At 38.7% G+C, this 23106-nt stretch overlaps 1 protein-coding gene across 1 annotated transcript in view; it reads left to right on the forward strand.

Annotated features, from left to right (window-relative positions):
- Nucleotides 1-2645: 2645 nt before the first annotated feature.
- Nucleotides 2646-23106, forward strand: part of LOC128706655 (acid ceramidase-like) — a gene marked incomplete at its 5' end in the record, with an annotated part of 59285 nt that continues 38824 nt past the window's right edge. The window contains 6 exon segments of the mRNA XM_070081282.1: nucleotides 2646-2730; nucleotides 11734-11823; nucleotides 12077-12270; nucleotides 14069-14213; nucleotides 15409-15503; nucleotides 20596-20725. Of these exon segments, the coding sequence (XP_069937383.1) occupies nucleotides 2646-2730; nucleotides 11734-11823; nucleotides 12077-12270; nucleotides 14069-14213; nucleotides 15409-15503; nucleotides 20596-20725 (739 nt within the window).

The following is a 23106-nucleotide window of genomic DNA, read 5'->3' on the forward strand; positions in this document are numbered from 1 at the left end:
GATATCCAGTTCATACGAAATCCTGGGTTCCACTGTATCTTGATTGCTTTCAAGGATTGAAGATGTTAAAGAGTTACTTGAAATTTATTAAAAAAAATTCCTCATCCTAGAATGGCTATTATAAGGTTATTTTAATTTTTCTTCTTGCTTGCACTGGGAAATATGTGGCAAGAATAATGATTACCGTACCCAAACTATTACAGTAAATAGAAGTGGAGAAAATAGGAATATAGAAAGAGGAAAAGACAGACAACTTCAGGTAACAAAATTAAATTGCTGTAAACACTATCTGTTCATATTCTGTATGAGAAATAATCTTTCCTTATATGCCTTGAAATGTTGAAAACTTGAATCCTTGTAGTTTTAGCCAATTTATTTAATTTAAAAGTATAATTTTTTAATGAAAGTGATTTGGCATTATTAGTGTACCTAACAAATATGTTAAATTATTTAAAATGTTAACATTTCTTTGTGAATGTCTTCCTGCATATAATTTTTACTGTACAGTATTATTAAATACAGTGGAACCCTGGATTTTGGCCGTAATCCGTTCCAGAAGGTTGGCCTATATCCGAAAAGGCTGAAAACCAAAGTTACATTTCCCATGAGAATTAATGTAAATACAATTAATCTGTCACAGACACCCAAAAATATTAACAAAAAATACATTTTTTAAAGATTTTCTATAGTTTTACATACAGAAAACAATGAGAAATAAACATAAAGCACAAATTTTAATGATAAATGAACATTATGTACCTTTATTGAAGACTCTTGTTGGCATATTGAAGAAGGCGAGGAGAGGAGAGGAGAGGGAGTTGGAGATATTGTTTGGAAGGGGACTCCCCTTCCATAAGTACTTCAGGTATCAAGTCCCTATCCAGAGTTAATTCTCTTCTTTGTCTTTTACTGGCACTAGGACCAGCTTGAGAGTCACTGCACCCCTGTCGCACAAAAAAACTGTCCAGAGAGGTCCGTTTCTGGCGTCTCTCTAAGATTTGCCTGAAGTGAGACAAGGCTTTGTCACTGAATTCTATCGTGTTTCTCACTTTCTTTACCAAAGGGCTGGCACTAGGAACTTTCTTTGGGCCCATGGTGGCTTATTTTGCAGACGCACTCGATAAACAACCACAAAAAACAATGGATTATAACGAAATGTTTGGGTGAATGGGTGGAGTGTTGCTCACTCACCCGGAGACATAGCCAGACTGACTCATGAATGTGGCGGAGTGGCGGACAGATGCATCTAATACGGCTGATTTCTGAGTTGCCGGCCAAAATCCAGGGTAGAATTTCGGCCATAAAAGTGGCCAAAATCTGATTTGGCCGATATCCACATCGGCTGATGTCCGGGGGTCCACTGTATACGTAAACTTATTGTAATAAAATAGTTCATTTATTTATTTATTTCATTTTGAAAATTATCTTTTTTAATTATTCTAACTTTGTAAATAATTTGTTCTTACAGTTTAAAAAATATTATTATTATTATTATTATATACTATTTTTTGTTAGGATGAACGTGACTTAATTATTCACTAACTTTATTGGCTGCTCAAAAATTTCAAATACAGTGGACCCCCGCATAACGATGGCATCGCATAGCGATTTTTCCGCATAACGATTACTTTTATCGCAAAATTTTTGCCCCGCATACCGATTAAAAACCCGCATACCGATTTTCGTCCGAGACGCGTCCAATGTGCCCTCACATGTGCCGGCCGTCCCATTGTTTACCAGCCAGCCTCCGCGGTAACATCCAAGCATACACTCGGAATATTTCATATTATTACAGTGTTTTCGGTGCTGTTTGTGGAAAATAAGTGACCATGGGCCCCAAGAAAGCTTCTAGTGCCAACCCTGTGGTAAAAAGGGTGGGAATTAGTATGGAAATTAAGAAAGATTTTGAAGGGTTTGGGGCTAACCCTGAGAAGCCTATGCCAGTTGTGGAATCCATTGTGCCTACTTCAAAGATTAAGGAAATGTGTGCAGAGTGGGTTGAACTGCAAACCTTTATAGATGAAAATCACCCTGACACAGCTGTTGCAAGCCGTGCTTGTGACTATTTCAATGACAATGTTATGGCCCATTTTAGGAAAGTCTTGAAGGAACGGGAGGTACAGAGCTCTATGGACAGATTTGTTGTGCGACAGAGGTCCAGTGACTCTCAAGCTGGTCCTAGTGGCATTAAAAGAAGAAGGGAAGTAACCCCAGAAAAGGACTTGCTACCTCAAGTCCTAATGGAAGGGGATTCCCCTTCTAAACAGTAAGAAGATAATGCTCTCCCCTCCTCCCATCCCATCAGTCATCACCAGATCTTCAATAAAAGTAAGTGTCATGTAATTGTGCATGCCTTTTTCAGTTTGTGTGTATTAAAATTAACATTTCATGTGGTAAAAAAAAATTTTTTTCATACTTTTGGGCGTCTTGCACGGATTAATTTTATTTCCATTATTTCTTATGGGGAAAATTGATTCGCATAACGATTATTTCGCATAACGATGAGCCCTCTTGCACGGATTAAAATCGTTAACCGGGGGTCCACTGTAGTTTAATCTAAAAAGTAATATTATTTTGAGTTTTGTCTTAATCATTATTTTTTTTTAAATTGTGACTCAGCCCTTACATCAACATTCTATTGCCAGTATGGAAATTCCAGTTTACATTGTAGACCTTGATCTTCCTCCGCTCCAGCGCTGGGCACCACTCATGAAAGATAAGGGCCCTCTGGTAAGGAAGTGGCACTTTTAAATAAATTATCATTTTATCTTTTTATAATACAGTAGGCAGTCAGATAACATGCAATCTGTTAGCACGTTTTCAGTAAAGTACAGTTGCAAAATTGTGGCGTATTTTCAATGACCATGCCATAAAAATCAGTTTACGTGTGGGAAATACGTGTAGGGGAAAATGTACTAGGTGTTGTGTTCTTTCGCATCCATCTCACTGTGAGGCTAGTGGGTGGGAGTGTGAGAGCCAGTGAGTGAAGACAGGATACAAGGTGAAGAAGGGTGAGTGATGTTCCAAGAGTAGGGGTGAGAGTGGTACACAGGGGCATGCTGCTACTGCTGCTCCACATTCTTTTCACCTGTTTTATGTATCATGTGGCACTGGTGTGGGGATGGGTAGAGGCAGGTGGATGATCACCACCTACACCAGGCCGCTAACAACCATGTCTTTCACTTGCACAACTTCCCTACAGCTTTTGACCCACATAACTCACTTCTACACCCTTCCCATTCTTTCACTTACACCACTTCCTCACAGCTTCTAACTCACAAAACCCTACTCCCACACCTTACCCATACTTTCACAGATCACAGTTCCTAACACAACACTTACACACCTATTCATGTAGCCACTCACCACCCTAATCACCACCCACCCAGTCACCATCATCCACACTGCTATCCACACCACCACCCACACTGGGCGAACAACACTGCCGCTCACATGATCACTATATCACACCGCTTTGTTGCTTCCAGCCTCCAGCTCCACACCCCTCTACTGACCAACATCCTTCACTTCCCAATACCAGTCTTTAGTTCCTGCCTCCACCCCTCCATTATTTGGTCTCCACCTTCCAGAACAGCAGTCCTCTAATCCCCTCCCTTCCCATTGTTCCCCACCCTAACACTGAACCCACTCACCCCAGCCACTATAACTCCTTCCATGTACACCCCAACCTCTCTAACCCCTTCTTTATAACCCTTTACAGTTCAGTGCACAGGACAACTAAACAATCTGTCTGCTATCACAGATGTAGGTGCAATCTTTGATTGATGCTTATCACTACATTAACCTACATTTACATTATCATTTTTTTTTTTTAAATTTTGAGACCTTTAAAAATATTTGGATGGCATTTTTGTATGGATCCAGTGACCATAACCTTTTTTCCCATATGTTCTGCAGTTCAGTTTACGTGCATTATCTGACAGTCAACTATGATTCTAAATATTTAGGATGACTAAACACAGTTTGTGTGTATCTGTGTTCTTAAACAGCTTTAGATGCTCCCTCATAATTATGATGCACTAATCATAGCTGTATTCATTCACTGTTTCCTGATCTCCAATCTTTTTCACAAATTTTTTTTTCAGAAGTCCTGAGAAACCACAGCATTTCTCCCTTCACCTTTTCACACACCTCAGACATTATTTTCATACTCTGTTTAAATAATGCTTCTTAAAGACAAAACTACCAAATAATCTGTTGTGTTGATAGAAAGGAGAGTGACAATGAACAACATAGGTCCTCTCCAGAAAATAGTTTTACAACATAAGAAATGAAACACAAGGAGTATATAATACACAATGACTTGGATTTTTTCAAATACATTGTTTATCGTGCAGTCTTTTGCATGGTATGTTCACCTCAGAAGAACAAAAGATATGATAGAAACATGAGCTGAGCACTTGGGCCATTAGCAATGCAGTTCAACTTTAGAACAAACACATCAGTGAAGCCATATTTTATTAACACATCAGCCATTTCCCACCGAGGCAGGGTGGCCCAGAAAAGAAGAAACACTTTCACCATGACTCACTCCATCACTGTCTTGCCAGAGGTGCATTGACACTACAGTTCAAAAACTGTAACACATCTCCACCTCTCCTTCAGAGTGAAGCTACATGATCCCTTAACCCTTAAACTGCCCAAACGTAGATCTACGTTTGCGCATGTAGCGCTCCGACCTTGATTTTCTCCATAAGAAACAATGTAAAAAAATGTAGATCTATGTTCGGAGCGCTACGCAAGCAAACGTAGATCTATGTTTGGACAGTTTAAGGGTTAAAAAGGTTGAGGTATTCCAAACCTGCTTGTAAAAGTTCTATGTTGGTTAAAAATTAATAGAGTAGAAAGTGGGTGGCTTGCAATATCATGTGAGAGGTCAATTTAGATAACATCTACTGTAATTTGCAGTGCTGAATGACCCCCTCATAGTTTTACCCCATTTTTAATATAATAATAATTTACTGCCTAGGTAGTAGGATGGTAGACAGCAACCACCCAGGGAGGTACTACCGTCTTGCCAAGTGAGTGTGAAACTGAAACCTGTAATTGTTTTACATGATGGTAGGATTGCTGGTGTCTTTTTTTCTGTCTCATAAACATGCAAGGTTTCAGGTATGTCTTGCTACTTCTACTTACACTTAGGTCACTCTACACATGCATGTACAAGCATATACGAGTTTAATCCATTCCGTGACCTTGCTCGCATCTGTATTTGCTCGTTTGCAGAGTCAATTTTCCTCATTTAAATTAACTGAAATGCAATTAATCCATTCCCACCTCTCAGGAGGCACGACAAGATACTTCAAAACTTCGCTAATATCATCTATACGGCTTATTTATCTGTCACAATTCATCTAATATGACATAATAAACAATGTATTAAAAGAAACCTGATATATACTCTAGAATGAATAAAATATGTCATTCATGTAGTGGTATGGGCGGCGTCGGCAGTGGATGAGAGTTTGTCTGGAGACAGGACAAAATACTCCTTGAATAATTTCGTTAATATCAACTCTACGGCTTATTTATCTGTCACAATTCATCTAATATGACATAATAAACAACATAAATAACATAGAAACTTGATATATACTCTAGAATGGATAAAATATGTCATGTGACAGGTGGAGGTGGCCACAACCACTCCCACATTGTTGTGGTAAACACTGCCATCTAGTGACGGCCTTTTGAAGCCGTCTATTATTATAATTATTATTATATAGTGCGTTATTATTATACATGTATTATTTTTTTTTTTAACAAGTCAGCCGTCTCCCACCGAAGCAGGGTGACCCAAAAAGAAAGAAAACCCCTAATAAGAACATACAGTGGACCCCCGCATAACGATGGCATCACATAGCGATTATTTCGCATACCGCTTACTTTAATCGCAAAAATTTTGCCTCACATACCGCTTAAAAACCCGCTTACCGATTTTCTTCCGAGACGCGTCCAATGTGCGGCCTGAGCCACGCTCACATGTTCCGCCGGTGGCATTGTTTACCAGCCAGTCTCCGCGGTAACATCCAAGCATACAATCGGAATATTTCGTATTATTACAGTGTTTTCGGTGCTTTTTCTGGAAAATAAGTGACCATGGGCCCCAAGAAAGCTTCTAGTGCCAACCCTACAGCAATAAGGGTGAGAATTACAATAGAGATGAAGAAAAAGATCATTGATAAGTATGAAAGTGGAGTGCATGTCTCCGAGCTGGCCAGGTTGTATAATAAACCCCAATCAACCATCGCTACTATTGGTGGTACAGCTGCTGCTGCTGCTGCACTGTCAGCTGCTGCTGCACTGTCAGCTGCTGCTGCTGCTGCTGTAGCACCGTTGTTGGTGTGGCTTATTGAGAATACCAAGAAACAATTAACCCCAGAGGATTTGCCACCCAGGATAACCCAAAAAAGTCAGTGTCATCGAAGACTGTCTAACTTATTTCCATTGGGGTCCTTAATCTTGTCTCCCAGGATGCAACCCACACAAGTCGACTAACACCCAGGTGAACAGGGAAAAATGCCTGGAACTAGTGCTCATATTGGTGAATTTAAAGCCAGCAAAGGTTGGTTTGAGAGATTTAAGAATCGTAGTGGCATACACAGTGTGATAAGGCCTGTTCTGGAAGAAAATGCCAAACAGGACCTACAGTACTCAGGAGGAAAAGGCACTCCCAGGACACAGTGTCTCATCAGTCATTGCTGCATCTTCAATAAAGGTAAGTGTCATTTATTCTTCATTTAGTAGACTAGTACATGCACAATATATACTGTGCATGTACTACTCTACTATTGTGCATGTATCCTTCTCTTTGTGTGTGGGAAAATGTATATTTCATGTGGTAAAAATTTTTTTTTCATACTTTTGGGTGTCTTGCACGGATTAAGAAAAGAGAATATGAATGTGTAAATTCAAGAATTATGTGGATTAAAGTAAAGGTTGGATGCGAGAAGTGGGTCATAATAAGCGTGTATGCACCTGGAGAAGAGAGGAATGCAGAGGAGAGAGAGAGATTTTGGGAGATGTTAAGTGAATGTATAGGAGCCTTTGAACCAAGTGAGAGAGTAATTGTGGTAGGGGACTTGAATGCTAAAGTAGGAGAAACTTTTAGAGAGGGTGTGGTAGGTAAGTTTGGGGTGCCAGGTGTAAATGATAATGGGAGCCCTTTGATTGAACTTTGTATAGAAAGGGGTTTAGTTATAGGTAATACATATTTTAAGAAAAAGAGGATAAATAAGTATACACGATATGATGTAGGGCGAAATGACAGTAGTTTGTTGGATTATGTATTGGTAGATAAAAGACTGTTGAGTAGACTTCAGGATGTACATGTTTATAGAGGGGCCACAGATATATCAGATCACTTTCTAGTTGTAGCTACACTGAGAGTAAAAGGTAGATGGGATACAAGGAGAATAGAAGCATCAGGGAAGAGAGAGGTGAAGGTTTATAAACTAAAAGAGGAGGCAGTTAGGGTAAGATATAAACAGCTATTGGAGGATAGATGGGCTAATGAGAGCATAGGCAATGGGGTCGAAGAGGTATGGGGTAGGTTTAAAAATGTAGTGTTAGAGTGTTCAGCAGAAGTTTGTGGTTACAGGAAAGTGGGTGCAGGAGGGAAGAGGAGCGATTGGTGGAATGATGATGTAAAGAGAGTAGTAAGGGAGAAAAAGTTAGCATATGAGAAGTTTTTACAAAGTAGAAGTGATGCAAGGAGGGAAGAGTATATGGAGAAAAAGAGAGAAGTTAAGAGAGTGGTGAAGCAATGTAAAAAGAGAGCAAATGAGAGAGTGGGTGAGATGTTATCAACAAATTTTGTTGAAAATAAGAAAAAGTTTTGGAGTGAGATTAACAAGTTAAGAAAGCCTAGAGAACAAATGGATTTGTCAGTTAAAAATAGGAGAGGAGAGTTATTAAATGGAGAGGTAGAGGTATTGGGAAGATGGAAGGAATATTTTGAGGAATTGTTAAATGTTGATGAAGATAGGGAAGCTGTGATTTCGTGTATAGGGCAAGGAGGAATAACATCTTGTAGGAGTGAGGAAGAGCCAGTTGTGAGTGTGGGGGAAGTTCGTGAGGCAGTAGGTAAAATGAAAGGGGGTAAGGCAGCCGGGATTGATGGGATAAAGATAGAAATGTTAAAAGCAGGTGGGGATATAGTTTTGGAGTGGTTGGTGCAATTATTTAATAAATGTATGGAAGAGGGTAAGGTACCTAGGGATTGGCAGAGAGCATGCATAGTTCCTTTGTATAAAGGCAAAGGGGATAAAAGAGAGTGCAAAAATTATAGGGGGATAAGTCTGTTGAGTGTACCTGGTAAAGTGTATGGTAGAGTTATAATTGAAAGAATTAAGAGTAAGACGGAGAATAGGATAGCAGATGAACAAGGAGGCTTTAGGAAAGGTAGGGGGTGTGTGGACCAGGTGTTTACAGTGAAACATATAAGTGAACAGTATTTAGATAAGGCTAAAGAGGTCTTTGTGGCATTTATGGATTTGGAAAAGGCGTATGACAGGGTGGATAGGGGGGCAATGTGGCAGATGTTGCAAGTGTATGGTGTAGGAGGTAGGTTACTGAAAGCAGTGAAGAGTTTTTACGAGGATAGTGAGGCTCAAGTTAGAGTATGTAGGAAAGAGGGAAATTTTTTCCCAGTAAAAGTAGGCCTTAGACAAGGATGTGTGATGTCACCGTGGTTGTTTAATATATTTATAGATGGGGTTGTAAGAGAAGTAAATGCGAGGGTCTTGGCAAGAGGCGTGGAGTTAAAAGATAAAGAATCACACACAAAGTGGGAGTTGTCACAGCTGCTCTTTGCCGATGACACTGTGCTCTTGGGAGATTCTGAAGAGAAGTTGCAGAGATTGGTGGATGAATTTGGTAGGGTGTGCAAAAGAAGAAAATTAAAGGTGAATACAGGAAAGAGTAAGGTTATGAGGATAACAAAAAGATTAGGTGATGAAAGATTGAATATCAGATTGGAGGGAGAGAGTATGGAGGAGGTGAACGTATTCAGATATTTGGGAGTGGACGTGTCAGCGGATGGGTCTATGAAAGATGAGGTGAATCATAGAATTGATGAGGGAAAAAGAGTGAGTGGTGCACTTAGGAGTCTGTGGAGACAAAGAACTTTGTCCTTGGAGGCAAAGAGGGGAATGTATGAGAGTATAGTTTTACCAACGCTCTTATATGGGTGTGAAGCGTGGGTGATGAATGTTGCAGCGAGGAGAAGGCTGGAGGCAGTGGAGATGTCATGTCTGAGGGCAATGTGTGGTGTGAATATAATGCAGAGAATTCGTAGTTTGGAAGTTAGGAGGAGGTGCGGGATTACCAAAACTGTTGTCCAGAGGGCTGAGGAAGGGTTGTTGAGGTGGTTTGGACATGTAGAGAGAATGGAGCGAAACAGAATGACTTCAAGAGTGTATCAGTCTGTAGTGGAAGGAAGGCGGGGTAGGGGTCGGCCTAGGAAGGGTTGGAGGGAGGGGGTAAAGGAGGTTTTGTGTGCGAGGGGCTTGGACTTCCAGCAGGCATGCGTGAGCGTGTTTGATAGGAGTGAATGGAGACAAATGGTTTTTAATACTTGACGTGCTGTTGGAGTGTGAGCAAAGTAACATTTATGAAGGGATTCAGGGAAACCGGCAGGCCGGACTTGAGTCCTGGAGATGGGAAGTACAGTGCCTGCACTCTGAAGGAGGGGTGTTAATGTTGCAGTTTAAAAACTGTAGTGTAAAGCACCCTTCTGGCAAGACAGTGATGGAGTGAATGATGGTGAAAGTTTTTCTTTTTCGGGCCACCCTGCCTTGGTGGGAATCGGCCGGTGTGATAATAAAAAAAAATATTTCTTATGGGGAAAATTCATTCGCATACCGATTATTTCGCATAACAATTACCCCTCTTGCACGGATTAAAATCGTTAACCGGGGGTCCACTGTACTTTGATCACCATTCAGCACTTTCACCTCGCTCATATGTATATGCTTCTAAACTGTTGTATTCTGAACACCTCTGCAAAAACAGTGATTATGCTGTTTTTCCAGAGGTGCTCAGAATACAACAGTTTAGAAGTTTTTTTTTTTTTTTGTTTTAACAAGTCGGCCGTCTCCCACCGAGGCAGGGTGACCCAAAAAGAAAGAAAATCCCCAAAAAGAAAATACTTTCATCATTCAACACTTTCACCTCACTCACACACAATCAGTGTTTTTGCAGAGGTGCTCAGAACACAACAGTTTAGAAGCATATACGTATAAAAATACACAATATATCCCTCCAAACTGCCAATATCCCAAACCCCTCCTTTAGAGTGCAGGCATTGTACTTCCCATTTCCAGGACTCAAGCCCGGCTATATAAAAATATCTGGTGTCCCTGAATCCCTTCACTAAATATTACCCTGCTCACACTCCAACAGATCGTCAGGTCCCAAATACCATTCGTCTCAATTTGTAATTTTTATTCACACAAAAAATAGAAGATTTACTTTTATGCAGACTACTGCATTATTGTAATAATTGTATAAATAATGTCAAACCATTTATAATTGCATATTGGAAAGGACAGTGATGTCATTTGTTTACTCTTGAACATTGCCAAAGAATCTAACATTTCTGCTACTTTGAGCTCAATTTCTAGGTACTTTTCATTGTGAAACCAATCAAAATTATATCTATTTTTGTAATGTATCTTCCATTCTATCAACTGAGACCATAAAAACCATACGATAATACTGCTAAGTGGCAGCTAATTGCCGAGAAGTGAACTCCATTATTTATGGTCTGATTTCTTTCATTTTTGGTGTACGTTAAGAAGCATCTTTCCATCATACATTGCCCAAGTTTCAATAAGATAGTTTAACAAACAAATGAGATCCACTTCCCTAGATCAAGAGCAAGAGCCCCTCACCAGTGTCAAGAAACCTCCCTTGAGGCCTGCTTGCTTGTGGTAATTTCGCTCGTGTATGGAAACAAAAAATAGACCAATCAACTGCTCGTATTTGGAAAAACTCGCACGTGGATGCGCTTGCAAGTGGAGGTTCCAATGTACTTGAACTTAATTCATTCCAGAAGTCTGTTTGAGTGCCGATCTGTTTGAGCACTGAACAGATTTTTCCTTACCAATTTTCTTTTTGGTTGGCTGTTATCACTAATCTTCTTAGGCCCCATGGTGACTTATTTATACAGAAAATATAAAAATATCACCAAAAAATATGAAGAAACAAGAAATAGTTTACAGCGAAGTCCTAGCAGTCGTGTTTGTTTGATCGAATGCCAAGCAAACAGTCAACTACTGAGTGATTTATTTTACTTAACAAAGCATTTGAATACTGAAATGTTCGAGTAGGGAGCTGTTTGAGTACTGAGGTTCCACTGTATATACATAGCCCATTGTGTTTTCTTCTATTTTCTTACCAGTTCTTGTTCTTGTTTATTTCTGCTTATATCCATGGGGAAGTGGAACAGAATTCTTCTTACATATGCCATGTGTGTCGTAAGAGGCAGCTAAAATGCCGGAGCAAGGGGCTAGTAACCCTTTCTCCTGTATATTTTATTAAATTTAAAGAGAAACTTTTGTTTTTCTTTTTGGGCCACCCTGCCTCTGTGGAATATGGCCAGTTTGTTGACGGAAGATAATTTGCTGTAATTCAGTTTCAGCAATGTTTGTTTACATTATTTTTCTAATGTGCTCTGTGTTTATTAAATTAAGATAGAAAATTTTTCAGCTTGTTGATTTGGTAGATGATGTCAAAATGCTCATCACGTCCCTAGTGGGAGAGAGAGTATTTGAGATAATCTTCAATAGTCTCTCCAAGGTAACTATCAGTGCACAGCTTCATGCATTCACATGTATAGTAATGGATTTTTCATAACAAAAATTATTTATAAGATCAGTTTTAATTATTATTATTTTTTTTTTTTTTGAGTAAAGATTGCTTCCTATTATTATACTGCATATTACAGCATATATAAAATCTTAATGGGAAATATTGTATAGGATTGGATAGCAGCATAATGTATGCATATAAACAATCTCCTGATGGATAATTTTTGTTTTTGTTTCAATAGGTGGCTACCACCCTACCATATCCCTTCTATGAGGAGCTGGTAGGAATATCTGCATTCTCAGAATTGCCATTGAGCATTGTCACATTGTACAACATTTTCTATGAAGCATTAACACTCTGCACTTCTATTATTGCTCAGGATCCTAATGGGCAGTTGTATCATGGTAGAAATCTGGATACTGGAGTATTTCTGGGGTTTGTATTCTGTATTTCATTTTGTCTCTGCTACATTACTCAGTTAAAAGTTAGGCGCTGTATCACCACCAGATGTGTCCTCTGGTTGCATCCTCTGGATATGAAAGAAAAGTACTTGCTGCATTCTTTCTTTTGTAAAAAAAACTTCACACTCTTTACACTTTATAAGTAAAGAATTGGGCATTTTCAAAAATGTAATGGATAAGAAATAAAATATACAGTTTATATGAAATATACCAAAGTGAAAATAGGAAATAAAACCTGAGCACTTTCATGTGCTTACATGCACATCTTCTGAAGGTGAGTGTGTAAGCACATGAAAGTGCTCAGGTTTTATTACCCATTTTCACTGTTATTTTTTCATATTTACAATTGCATGTTTTATTGTGATTTCTTCCATACAGTGTATATGTACAGTATGTATACATATTCAATGCACTGTATTGTAAATGTATACATATGCACTATTGTTGAAGTGTCCTTCAGTTTATGAGATCCATGCATTCCAGGCCCATGGCAGCTGTACTAAGCTCACTTCAGTGAGGTCAGTGTATGCAGTCTCATTGGTTGCATACAGTGAGTGTATAGTGTACCTGTATACATTTATACTATGTACATGTGCTGTACAGTACATATATGGTTGTTAGGGAAACAATTGAAAAATACTTATCTGATTAATGGAAAGGTAAAAAATTTATATTTAAAAAGTATAATTGTGTACAGTATTGAATTTTTATATAATACAGTAGTCCCCCCATATCCATGGGGATACATTCCAAGACCTACTGTAAATGCCCAAAACTGCAGATAGTGGCAAACTATGATAGTTTTATTGATAAATTATGCACAATAAGTTGAGAATTAGGACTTTCACTGATGGGAAGCATCACTACTTTTGCTCTTTGGGGGCCATTATTAAGCAAAGTTAAGGGTTATTTTTTGCCACAGTAAACTGCAGATAACTGAAACTGTGGAGACTGAATCCACTGATATGGGGGTTCTACTGTATGTATATAAAAAATGAATGGAAAAAAAGAGGTGGGTGGGGGGTCATACAGTTAATCTTCTGATAGTATAGTAAAACTTTGTTAATTATGGGGAATATGTCCTCAAAGCCAACTTAGTAATGTAGCAAAAAAAAAAATAGTTTAAATATTCTAAACCTATAATGATGAGGCAAAGTTGTCCAGATAGCCGTAGCGCATATGATGTAATGCATTGATGACTTGTTAAAGTCAAATTATTCGGGCCTTGATGCATAAGAGTTGACACCAAACAAAGACAACAAGCTCACTTTTTCAACCAACTTTCTCCTGCTCACCTTCCCTGCTATTCTTGTGCTTAGAAGACATGATAGTTGAGCAATAACCAAGGATAACACAGTAATTTATGTACAACTTTACACCTAAAGCAGTTAAATCCTTGTGTGTGGAACAAAATAATGTATCCACTATAGCAAATTAAAACAAGGCCAGGTCATCAGAGAGCAGTCTATTGCTCTGGGGTTTATATTGCAGGCATGGAGAAATATACAATGTGTCTGGTTTTTCCTAAATTGTTAAAATTTCATGTGAAAAAATATAAAATACACCACTACAGTACTTTATTAATATAGTGCATAACTGGCTACCCTCAGGACCTATGATCTGTGAAAAGTTTAAACATTTTGGGTCCAGTTTCTGTGAGGGCTTGAATTGCAGTTAAATACTGTATGTGGCTAATAATAAGGTTGTGCTGTACTTAAACTAAAATTCTACAGCACTTTTGTGACAAGAGTACTCACAGTCTTAATTGTCAGATGGGACAAGAAGAACCACACTTGGAAAGTTGCTGAGAAGTTGAAGCCACTGACAGTTGAGCTGGACTGGAAGAAAAATGGATCGACACTCTTCCGTTCTGTGAGCTTCGCTGGATATGTTGGTGTGCTGACAGCTGTGAAGCAGGTACTGTGTGGCTAAACATGTAATACTGCTTGCTACTGATAACTTCTAGTGAATGAACAAAACACTTTTACTAACACTATTAACCCTTTGACTGTTTCGGTTGTATATATACATCTTATGAGCCAGTGTTTTTGACGTATTTATACTCCAAAATTCTAGCTGCTTCAAATCAAGTGGGAGAAAGCTGGTAGGCCTACATATGAGAGAATGGGTCTGTGTGGTCAGTGTGCGCAATATAAAAAAAAATCCTGCAGCATGCAGTGCAGAATGAGAAAAAAAATTCTATGTTTTTGGATTAAAATGCCGACTTTGTGGTGTATTTTCATATAGTATTCTCGTTTTCATGGTCTTACTTGATAGAATGGAAGACATTACAGAAATGGAGATGATTTTGATTAGTTTCACGATAAAAGGGCCTTGAAATTGAGTTCAAAGTAGCAGAAATTTTTGATTTTTCCTGATGTTCAAGAGTATACAAATGACATCATTGTCCAGTTAGCCATTCTAATACACAGTCACAAATGGGTTGACATTATTCATACAATTATTACAATAATGCAGTAGTCTGCATAACAGTAAATTTTCTAATTTTTGTGTGAATAAAAATTCAAAATAAAAAGTAAGAGTAATATAAGAGGGGCCTGGAGGTGTGACTGATGAACAGAGAAAATGTTATTTTAGTGCCAGGAATGTCTGCATTGTTCATTCTGGACCCTAATTTGAAATTGGCATCTTTTTTAATTTTCATGAAATTGGTGAAATTACCAAATTCTGACTGCTTTATTGGGTAGCTGAAATCAGTAAATGGGCAGTTTCTTGTACTCAATCCATAGAACAAATGGAGCTCTAAAGAAATAGCTATGAATTTGGTTGACTGGAGCAATGGAATTGGCCGAAAATAGGGCTCAAAGTGAGTGAAATCGCTGTTGTGTAAATATCGCCATGATCGCTAACTTCGCGAAAGTGTAATTTCGTAAGTTTTCCATCAAATTTCAAACTTTTGGTGTCATCAACATTGAGAAAAGATTCTCTGTCATTTCATAAGGCAAAATAATTTTTTTTTTTGTCGAAAATTTTGCGACAGAGACATTTTAGGATTTGGGGTCGCTACAGTCAAAGGACTAATATCATTGTAATTTTTTTATTACAATGAACTGTATAATGTACTGTACATATCTAATCTTTTCTTAAATAGGACAAGTTTACATTCTCCTTGGACAAAAGATTTGCTCTGAATGGAGGGTTCATGGGATTGCTCGAATGGATTCTCTTTGATAACTACAAACAGAGGTATGTGGTATTTTAGTTATCATTATGCATACACAGATGAAGCATTGTTATGTGATTGTTGATGTAGGCACAGGGTATATGTATAAGCTTTTTTGTGTAGGAATGAAAATATTATAATGGATTAATTAAAGATACACTAGATGATTAAGTTTATGGCACAAATATACAGTTTAAACTGTATACCTGATGGTGAACTTGTATGTAGTTGGTGATATGGATGTATTTCATCTTATATACAAATTACAATATTTTATAGGTTACTATATTTTACGGTGTCAAAGACGTTATTTTTTTCCTCCAAATAAGTCTTGTACATTTACCCAGCATCTTGTAGGCCAAAGTACTGTTTATCTTCCCCCCCTCCCAAATATTACCAATCAGAATTGGTGGGGGATAGCATCCTTGATACTGGAGCATCTTGTTCACTGTAAAATACAGTAATTCCAAGTAATATTTTGAGAAATCCTAGGTAGTAGGTTGGTAGACAGCAACCACCCAGGGAGATACTAGCGTCTGGCCAAGTGAGTATACAACAGAAACCTGTAATTGTTTTACATAATGGTAGGATTGCTGGTGTCTTTTTTCTGTCTCCTAAACATGCTACTTCTGCTTACACTTAGATCACACTTTACATGCATATACAAGTATATATATGCACACACCTCTCTGGGTTTTCTTCTGTTTTCTTTCTAGTTCTTGTTCTTGTTTATTTCCTCTTATCTCCATGGGGAACTGGAACAGAATTCTTCCTCCGTAAGCCATGAATGTCATAAGAGGCGAATAAAATGCCTGGAGCAAGGGGCTAGTAACCCCTTCTGTATACCTTACTAAAGTTGAAAAGAAAAACTTTTGCTTTTCTTTTTGGGTCACCCTGCTGCAGTGGGATATGGCTGGTTTGATGATGATTCTGAAAAATGAATGAAGTAGCCAAAACTAGGAACATTTTGAGGTGTGTTATTGTTGATACAGTCTCCTACTATACCTGCATATCTAAGCCCTTCAATTTTTATGGTTTTGATGAGTCCATAGTGTTGTAGTTCTTTCAGGTTCATTATAGAGTCACTGGTAACCCTGATTGAACAGGATCCAAGTGCAAATGGTGACAGTAGTAGCAGTTTGAAGTCAAGAAAACAATGAATTAATATACAAAATGAATGCCAATAAAGCCTGTGTGATAAGATTCATATTTAGAAGCATTAGTCATATGTGGAATAAATGCTTTACTTAAGCTTTATCTTTGCCATTGTCAGGTCTTGCATATATTTTTTAACACATTGATTGTTTCCCACACAGGCAAAGAAGGAAAACACACTCCCATCACTATCTCCTTAGCTGTTTTTGTTTCTAGAAGTGTATTTAGAGTATACTCTGCATTTTGGTACAATTCACATAGAGTACCATATTTTGGGGCTTATAAGACTTGTTTTAGCTTCAATGGCTTGGCATCAGGTGAAACTGGGAGAGCTACAGCCTGCCCCACACCCCAGACTTATAGCTCCCATCACTGACCTTCAGTTTATAGGACGCAGGGTGGTTTTTGGAGACATTTTATGGGAAAAAAATGCGTCTAATAAGCCACGAAATATGGTATGTTAATCTCAGTCCAAAACTGACCAGTATGCATACCTAAATAATGTATATTAGAGCTGATTTTCTCTGTTCTGTTTAGTACAATATACAGTATGCTACTGTATAAACATTTAAAAATATAGCAAAAATGTTATAAATAGTGCAAAGGTGACATTAAAACAATATCAAAGATGGTTGACACAAACCCACTACTGTACTATTAGAGTATGCTCCTTGCTTAATGACGAATTCGTTTACTGACATGGTCTTAGGGATGGAACTCCATCGTTAATTGAGGAGAGGCTGTAAAAGAATAAATGATAATGCATGAAAATAGCAAGAAGCACTTTAATTCTCCAAAAGTAAGATGTTTCATAGTTATATGATCATATCCAGGAGTCTTTGAAGTACTAAGTATGTGCACAGCTAATTCTGTATCAAAGACAGAGACCAAAATTGAATGAGAGTTTTCTGTAACCTGGAGTATACCTGGAAAGTGTTTTAGGGGTCAATGCCCCTGCAGCCCAGTCTATGACTAGGCCTTCTGGTGGATCAGGGCCTGATCAACCTGGCTGTTACTGCTGGCTGCACTCAAATTGACATTCTTGTTCTATACAGGATGAGTATTAACTAAAAGTTGTTTGATATAACTATAAATACTTAATACCTCATTTGTATAAACTTGACTGTTTATACAAGAAAGACAAGGTGTGACTGATGTGGCGACAATTAGTCAGTCTGCTAAACATTTTGAGAATTCTTGGAATGAAGTGATTCTTTACTTTTGTAATTAATTCCTCAATTTGTTTTCGTTTTCCTGCATGTTCTGAGTGCATGTTTAATAAAGCATAAAAAATATAGATACAGTAGGTAGATTAATGAAAAATTGCATCATAGCGATGCATTTTGTCTCCTTGTTTTTTATTTTAGTTGAAAATACATTTTACACAAGTCATATTTTTAATGTCTGTACAATATTTGTTATATTTTTTTATGGGGGATACTAAACCTGTAGTGGTCATACAGCACCTTGGGGAATAGGAAGCAATCAAATTCAATGCAATGAAAGAGAGGTTAGCTTAATTTTTTGTATCAAAATCCCTCCCTGGCATCAAGGCACCTTCCCTGAAAGGAATGTAAATGCTCTATAATAAAAGGTAAAAAAAAAGTGAGATGCAGTACAGTATATGTTTTGTGTATACAGTGCAATACTTGACTAAAGTTTGTATTCCTTTAATTTAATTTTTTTTATTAGCACATCAGCCTTCTCCCACCAAGGCAGGGTGGCCCAAAAAAGTGAAACTTTCATCATCATTCACTCCATCACTGTCTTGCCAGCGGCACGCTTACACTACAGTTATAAAACCAAATGTTTAAATGGTATAAAATACCAACAGGATGTTAGGTAAGACACATATGCAACAGTTAGGTATCTTTATTTTTAAACATTTTGCCTGTACTGTAGGCTTCTTCAGTCAAGTACAGAAATGTTGATAGAAGCAAAAGAGATTTGAAGATGATGTAATTAGTCTGTCACCCTTGTTGATGTAGTTTTGAGGTGGTCAGTCCTTCAGCCTGGAGAAGAGTATTTGTTCCATAATCTTAAACAATGTGAAGTTAAAGTGACAGTATGGAGCCTTATATACTGTCAGGAGGTGAGATGTAGGCCACTGGTAGAAGAAAGAATGTAATCGTTGAGAGGCTACGTCCCTCACAAGTCGAACCATTCTCACTTGTAGAAGGTGTTCAAGATGTTTTCTGTTGTATACCAAGATACCTTATGTTACAGTGTCTGACAGTGAATATTAAAATGGTGACCTTGCCAGGATTACATCCTTACTCCTACTAGTGGACTACATCTCACCTCCTAGGAGATAGTATATAATGCTCCATGCTGTCACTTTAACTTCACATTGTTTCACACTATGGAACAAATACTCTTCTCCAGGTTGAGGGACTGACCACCTCAACACTACGTCTTCAAGGGTGATGGACTGATTACATCATCTTGATATCTCTTCTGCTTCTACCAACTTTTCTCTACTTGATTGAAGAAGCCTACTGTGTAGGCAAAACGTTTCAAAATAAAGATACCTTACTGTTGCATATGTGTCTTACCTAACAACAGTTATAAAACTGCAACATTAACACCCCTCTTTCATAGTGCAGACACTGTACTTCCCATCTCCAGGACTCAAGTCCAGCCTGCCGGTTCCTCTGACTCCCTTCATAAGTGTTGCGTTGCTCACACTCCAATAGCATGTCAAATCCTAAAAACCATTTATCTCCATTCACTCCTATCTAACATGCTCATGCATGCTTGCTGAAAGTCCAAGCCCCTCGCACACAAAACCTCCTTTATCCCCTCCCTCCCACCTTTCCTAGGATGACCCCTACCCTGCCTTACATCCACTACAAATTTATACACTCGAAGTCATTCCATTTTGTTACATCCTCTCTACATGTCCAAACCACCTCAGCAACCCCTAATCAGCCCTCTGGATAATAGTTTTGGTAATGCCACACCTCCTCCTAATTTCCAAACTACAAATTCTCTGCATTATATTCACACCACACACTGCCCTCAGACATGACATTTCCACTGCCTCCAGCCTTCTCCTTGTTGCAGCATTCACCACCCATGTTTCACACCCATATGAGAGTGTTGCTATAACTATACTCTCATACATTCCCTTCTTTGCTTCCATGGACAAAATTCTTTGTCTCCACAGACTCCTAAGTGCACCACTCACCTTTTCCCCCCCATCAGTTCTATGATTCACCTTATCTTTCATGGACCCGTCTGCTGACATGTCCACTCCTAAATATCTGAATACATTCACCTCCTCCATACTCTCTCCCTCCAGTCTTTTGTCACCTTACTCTTTCCTATATGCACTTTTAATTTTCATCTTTTACATACCCTACCAAACTCATCCACCAACCTCTGCAACTTCTCTTCAGAATCTCTCAAAAGCACAGTGTCATCTTTTAACCCCACACCTCTTGCCAACACCTGAGCATTCACTTCTCTTACAACCCCATCTATAAATATATTGAACAACTATGGTGGCATCACACATCCTTGTCTAAGGCCTACTTTTACTGGGAAATAATCTTCCTCTCTCCAACATACTCTAACCTGAGCCTAACTATCCTTGTTAAAAACTCTTCACTGCTTTCAGTAACTTCTCTCCTGTTCCATACATTTGCAACATTTGCCACACTGCCCCCCTATCCATCCTGTCATATGCCTTTTCCAAATCCAGAAATGCCACAAAAACCTCTTTACCCTAATCTAAATACTGTTCACCTATATGTTTCACTGTAAACACTTGGTCTACACACCCCCAACCTTTCCTAAAGCCTCCTTGTTCATCTGCTATCCTACTCTCCATCTTACTCTTAATTGTTTCAATAATAACTGTACCATGCACTTTACCAGGCATACTCAAATGACTTCTTCCCCTATAATTTTTGCTCTCTTGTTTGCCCTTTAATATATTGTAAAATAAATCTTCAGCTGGGTTACATTCCTGACTCGTGAAGTCCTGGAGACAGCCGAGAACTATGACGAGGCGCAGGCAAAGCTAAGCAAGACTAGACTCCTAGCTCCAGTTTACTTCATACTTGGTGGAACACACCCTAGAGAGGTATGGAATATAAGTTTCTTTTTAATTAATATTTTTAAATGATTTCATGAAAAAAAAAACCAAGCTCAATAATTGTACAAATACATTTCTTTTCCATCAATTTATATTGCATCAGCTATTATTCAGGAAGGTACTCTTTACCCAGGAAGTATTAATAATTCATCTAGGCCTTTGGCATGATTGTAACTGGCAAAGGGCATGATTGTAGCTGGTCATGTTCATATTTCAGACTACTGTATACCCCTTCAGGTCTGCCTAGCTGCAAGGCAAACAATGTTTCATAATTCAAAAAGAATATTTATCAATGATTTATAGTACATACAGTGGACCCCCGACCAACAAAGGCATCGTCTAATGAAAAAATCATCTAATAAAGCGTTTTAGTGTAAAAATTTTGGCCTGACCAACGATGAGAAACTCGACCAACATCATTTGTCCCAAAGGCGTCCACGTGTCCGTCTGGTCTGAGTGCGCCTTAGCTGCCCTGCCTTCAGTTAGTGTGCCAGTGTTTACAAGCCAAGCTTCTAGTGCCAACCCTGTGGTAAAAAGGGTGAGAATTACAATTGAATAGAATAAAGAGATAATCACAAAGTATGAGAGTGGAGTACATGTCTCCGAGCTGGCCAGGTTGTATAACAAACCCCAATCAACCATTGCTGCTATCTTGGCCAACAGAAAGGCTATCAAGGAAGCTGTTGTTTTGAAAGGTGCAAGTATGTTTTTGAAACAGAGATTACAAGTATCCGAAGATGTTGAGAGACTGTTGTGGATAAACAGAAAACAGATATCAGGAGATAGTATCTCTCAATCAGTCATATGTGAAAAGGCAAGGCAGTTGCATGACGATTTAATTAAAAAAATGCCTGCAACTAATGGTGATACTGAATTCAAGGCCAGCAAAGGTTGGTTTGAGAGATTTAAGAATCATAGTGGTATACACAGTGTGGTAAGGCATGGTGAAGCTGCCAGTTCGGACGAAAAAGCGGCTGAAAAATATGTGCAGGAATTCAAGGAGTACATAGACACTGAAAAATTAAAACCCCAACAAGTGTTTAATTATGACGAAACAGGCCTGTTTTGGAAGAAAATGCCAAACAGGACCTACATTACACAGGAGAAAAAACCACTGCCAGGACTCAAGCCTATGAAAGACAGGGTAACTCTTATGTTGTGCAGTAATGCTAGTGGCGATTGCAGAGTGAAGCCTCTACTTGTGTATCACTCTGAAACTCCCAGAGTGTTCAAGAAAAACAATGTCGTCAAGGCTAATTTGTGTGTGATGTGGAGGGCAAACAGTAAGGCATGGGTCACTAGGGACATTTTCTATGATTGGTTTTATCATGTGTTTGGCCCCACTGTGAAAAATTACCTCCTGGAAAATAAACTAGACTTCAAGTGCCTCTTGGCATTAAACAATGCTCCTGGTCATCCTTCAGAGTTGCCAGAGCGAATTTTGGGGGAGTTGAGTTTTATCAGTGAAGTTCCTGCCTCCTAATACCACTCCTCTCCTCCAGCCCATGGTGTTGAGAAATGTTTTACCAGCTAAGATTGATATATAAGGAATACTTAGCTGATAAAAGACAGCAAATCGTCTACACAGCCGCCCCTGCAGACGAGGTCTTGAGTAGCTGTCTTGATCACTTCTCAACGGGCTGAAATGAATTATATTTTGTAAGATTATAAATTACCCCTAGGGGGTGTTATGTCAGCATATTTCATTCACTGATGGCTGACTTACGTACTGTGTGGACTCAAAAGTCTGCACCTCACTGCCGACTATAGGTTGATTACAAACTCCTTGCGACTCAAGAACTGCGCAGTCCCCCGTACAAGAAATTTATAACCCACCTTGTTCTTGTAGCGTGAGCTATGGTGTTCTTCACACCTTCGACAGGTATCGGTGACTTGATAGAAGCTGAAGTGTCCTTGGACGTCCACATCTTCCATAGTCTAGGAATACGCACACTGGTACACTATGTTCCACAAGATTTGTCTTTATTGTTCATAATCTTATCACTGAAGAAGCTGATCACACTTCTCTGTAAGTGTTTATTGTGTTTTATGAGACACTTTGTTCACACTAATGCACGGATCAGTGTTCTTTGTTGGTTGTCCTGGTGTCAGTGTGACTCTCAGTAGAGTCAAAAGTAATCTGAAGACGCCACAGCCTCATACCCTGTCACTGCCCCTTGCACATAAAGGAAAAGCTGACCTAGTACTTTTTGTTTCCTTGCCACTTCCTCCATGAAGCAAAGCAGAATGCTTGAATCTTGCTGTCTTAAGCATAGACAACAATGTACACTATCTTTACCATGGTAATAAAATGGGAGCAGGATTTTCCTTAATTGTCCTGCTAAGGTAAGAGATGGACTGTCTTTTAT

The sequence above is a fragment of the Cherax quadricarinatus genome, unplaced genomic scaffold, assembly GCF_038502225.1.
Source record: "Cherax quadricarinatus isolate ZL_2023a unplaced genomic scaffold, ASM3850222v1 Contig2183, whole genome shotgun sequence".
NCBI lineage: Eukaryota > Metazoa > Arthropoda > Malacostraca > Decapoda > Parastacidae > Cherax > Cherax quadricarinatus.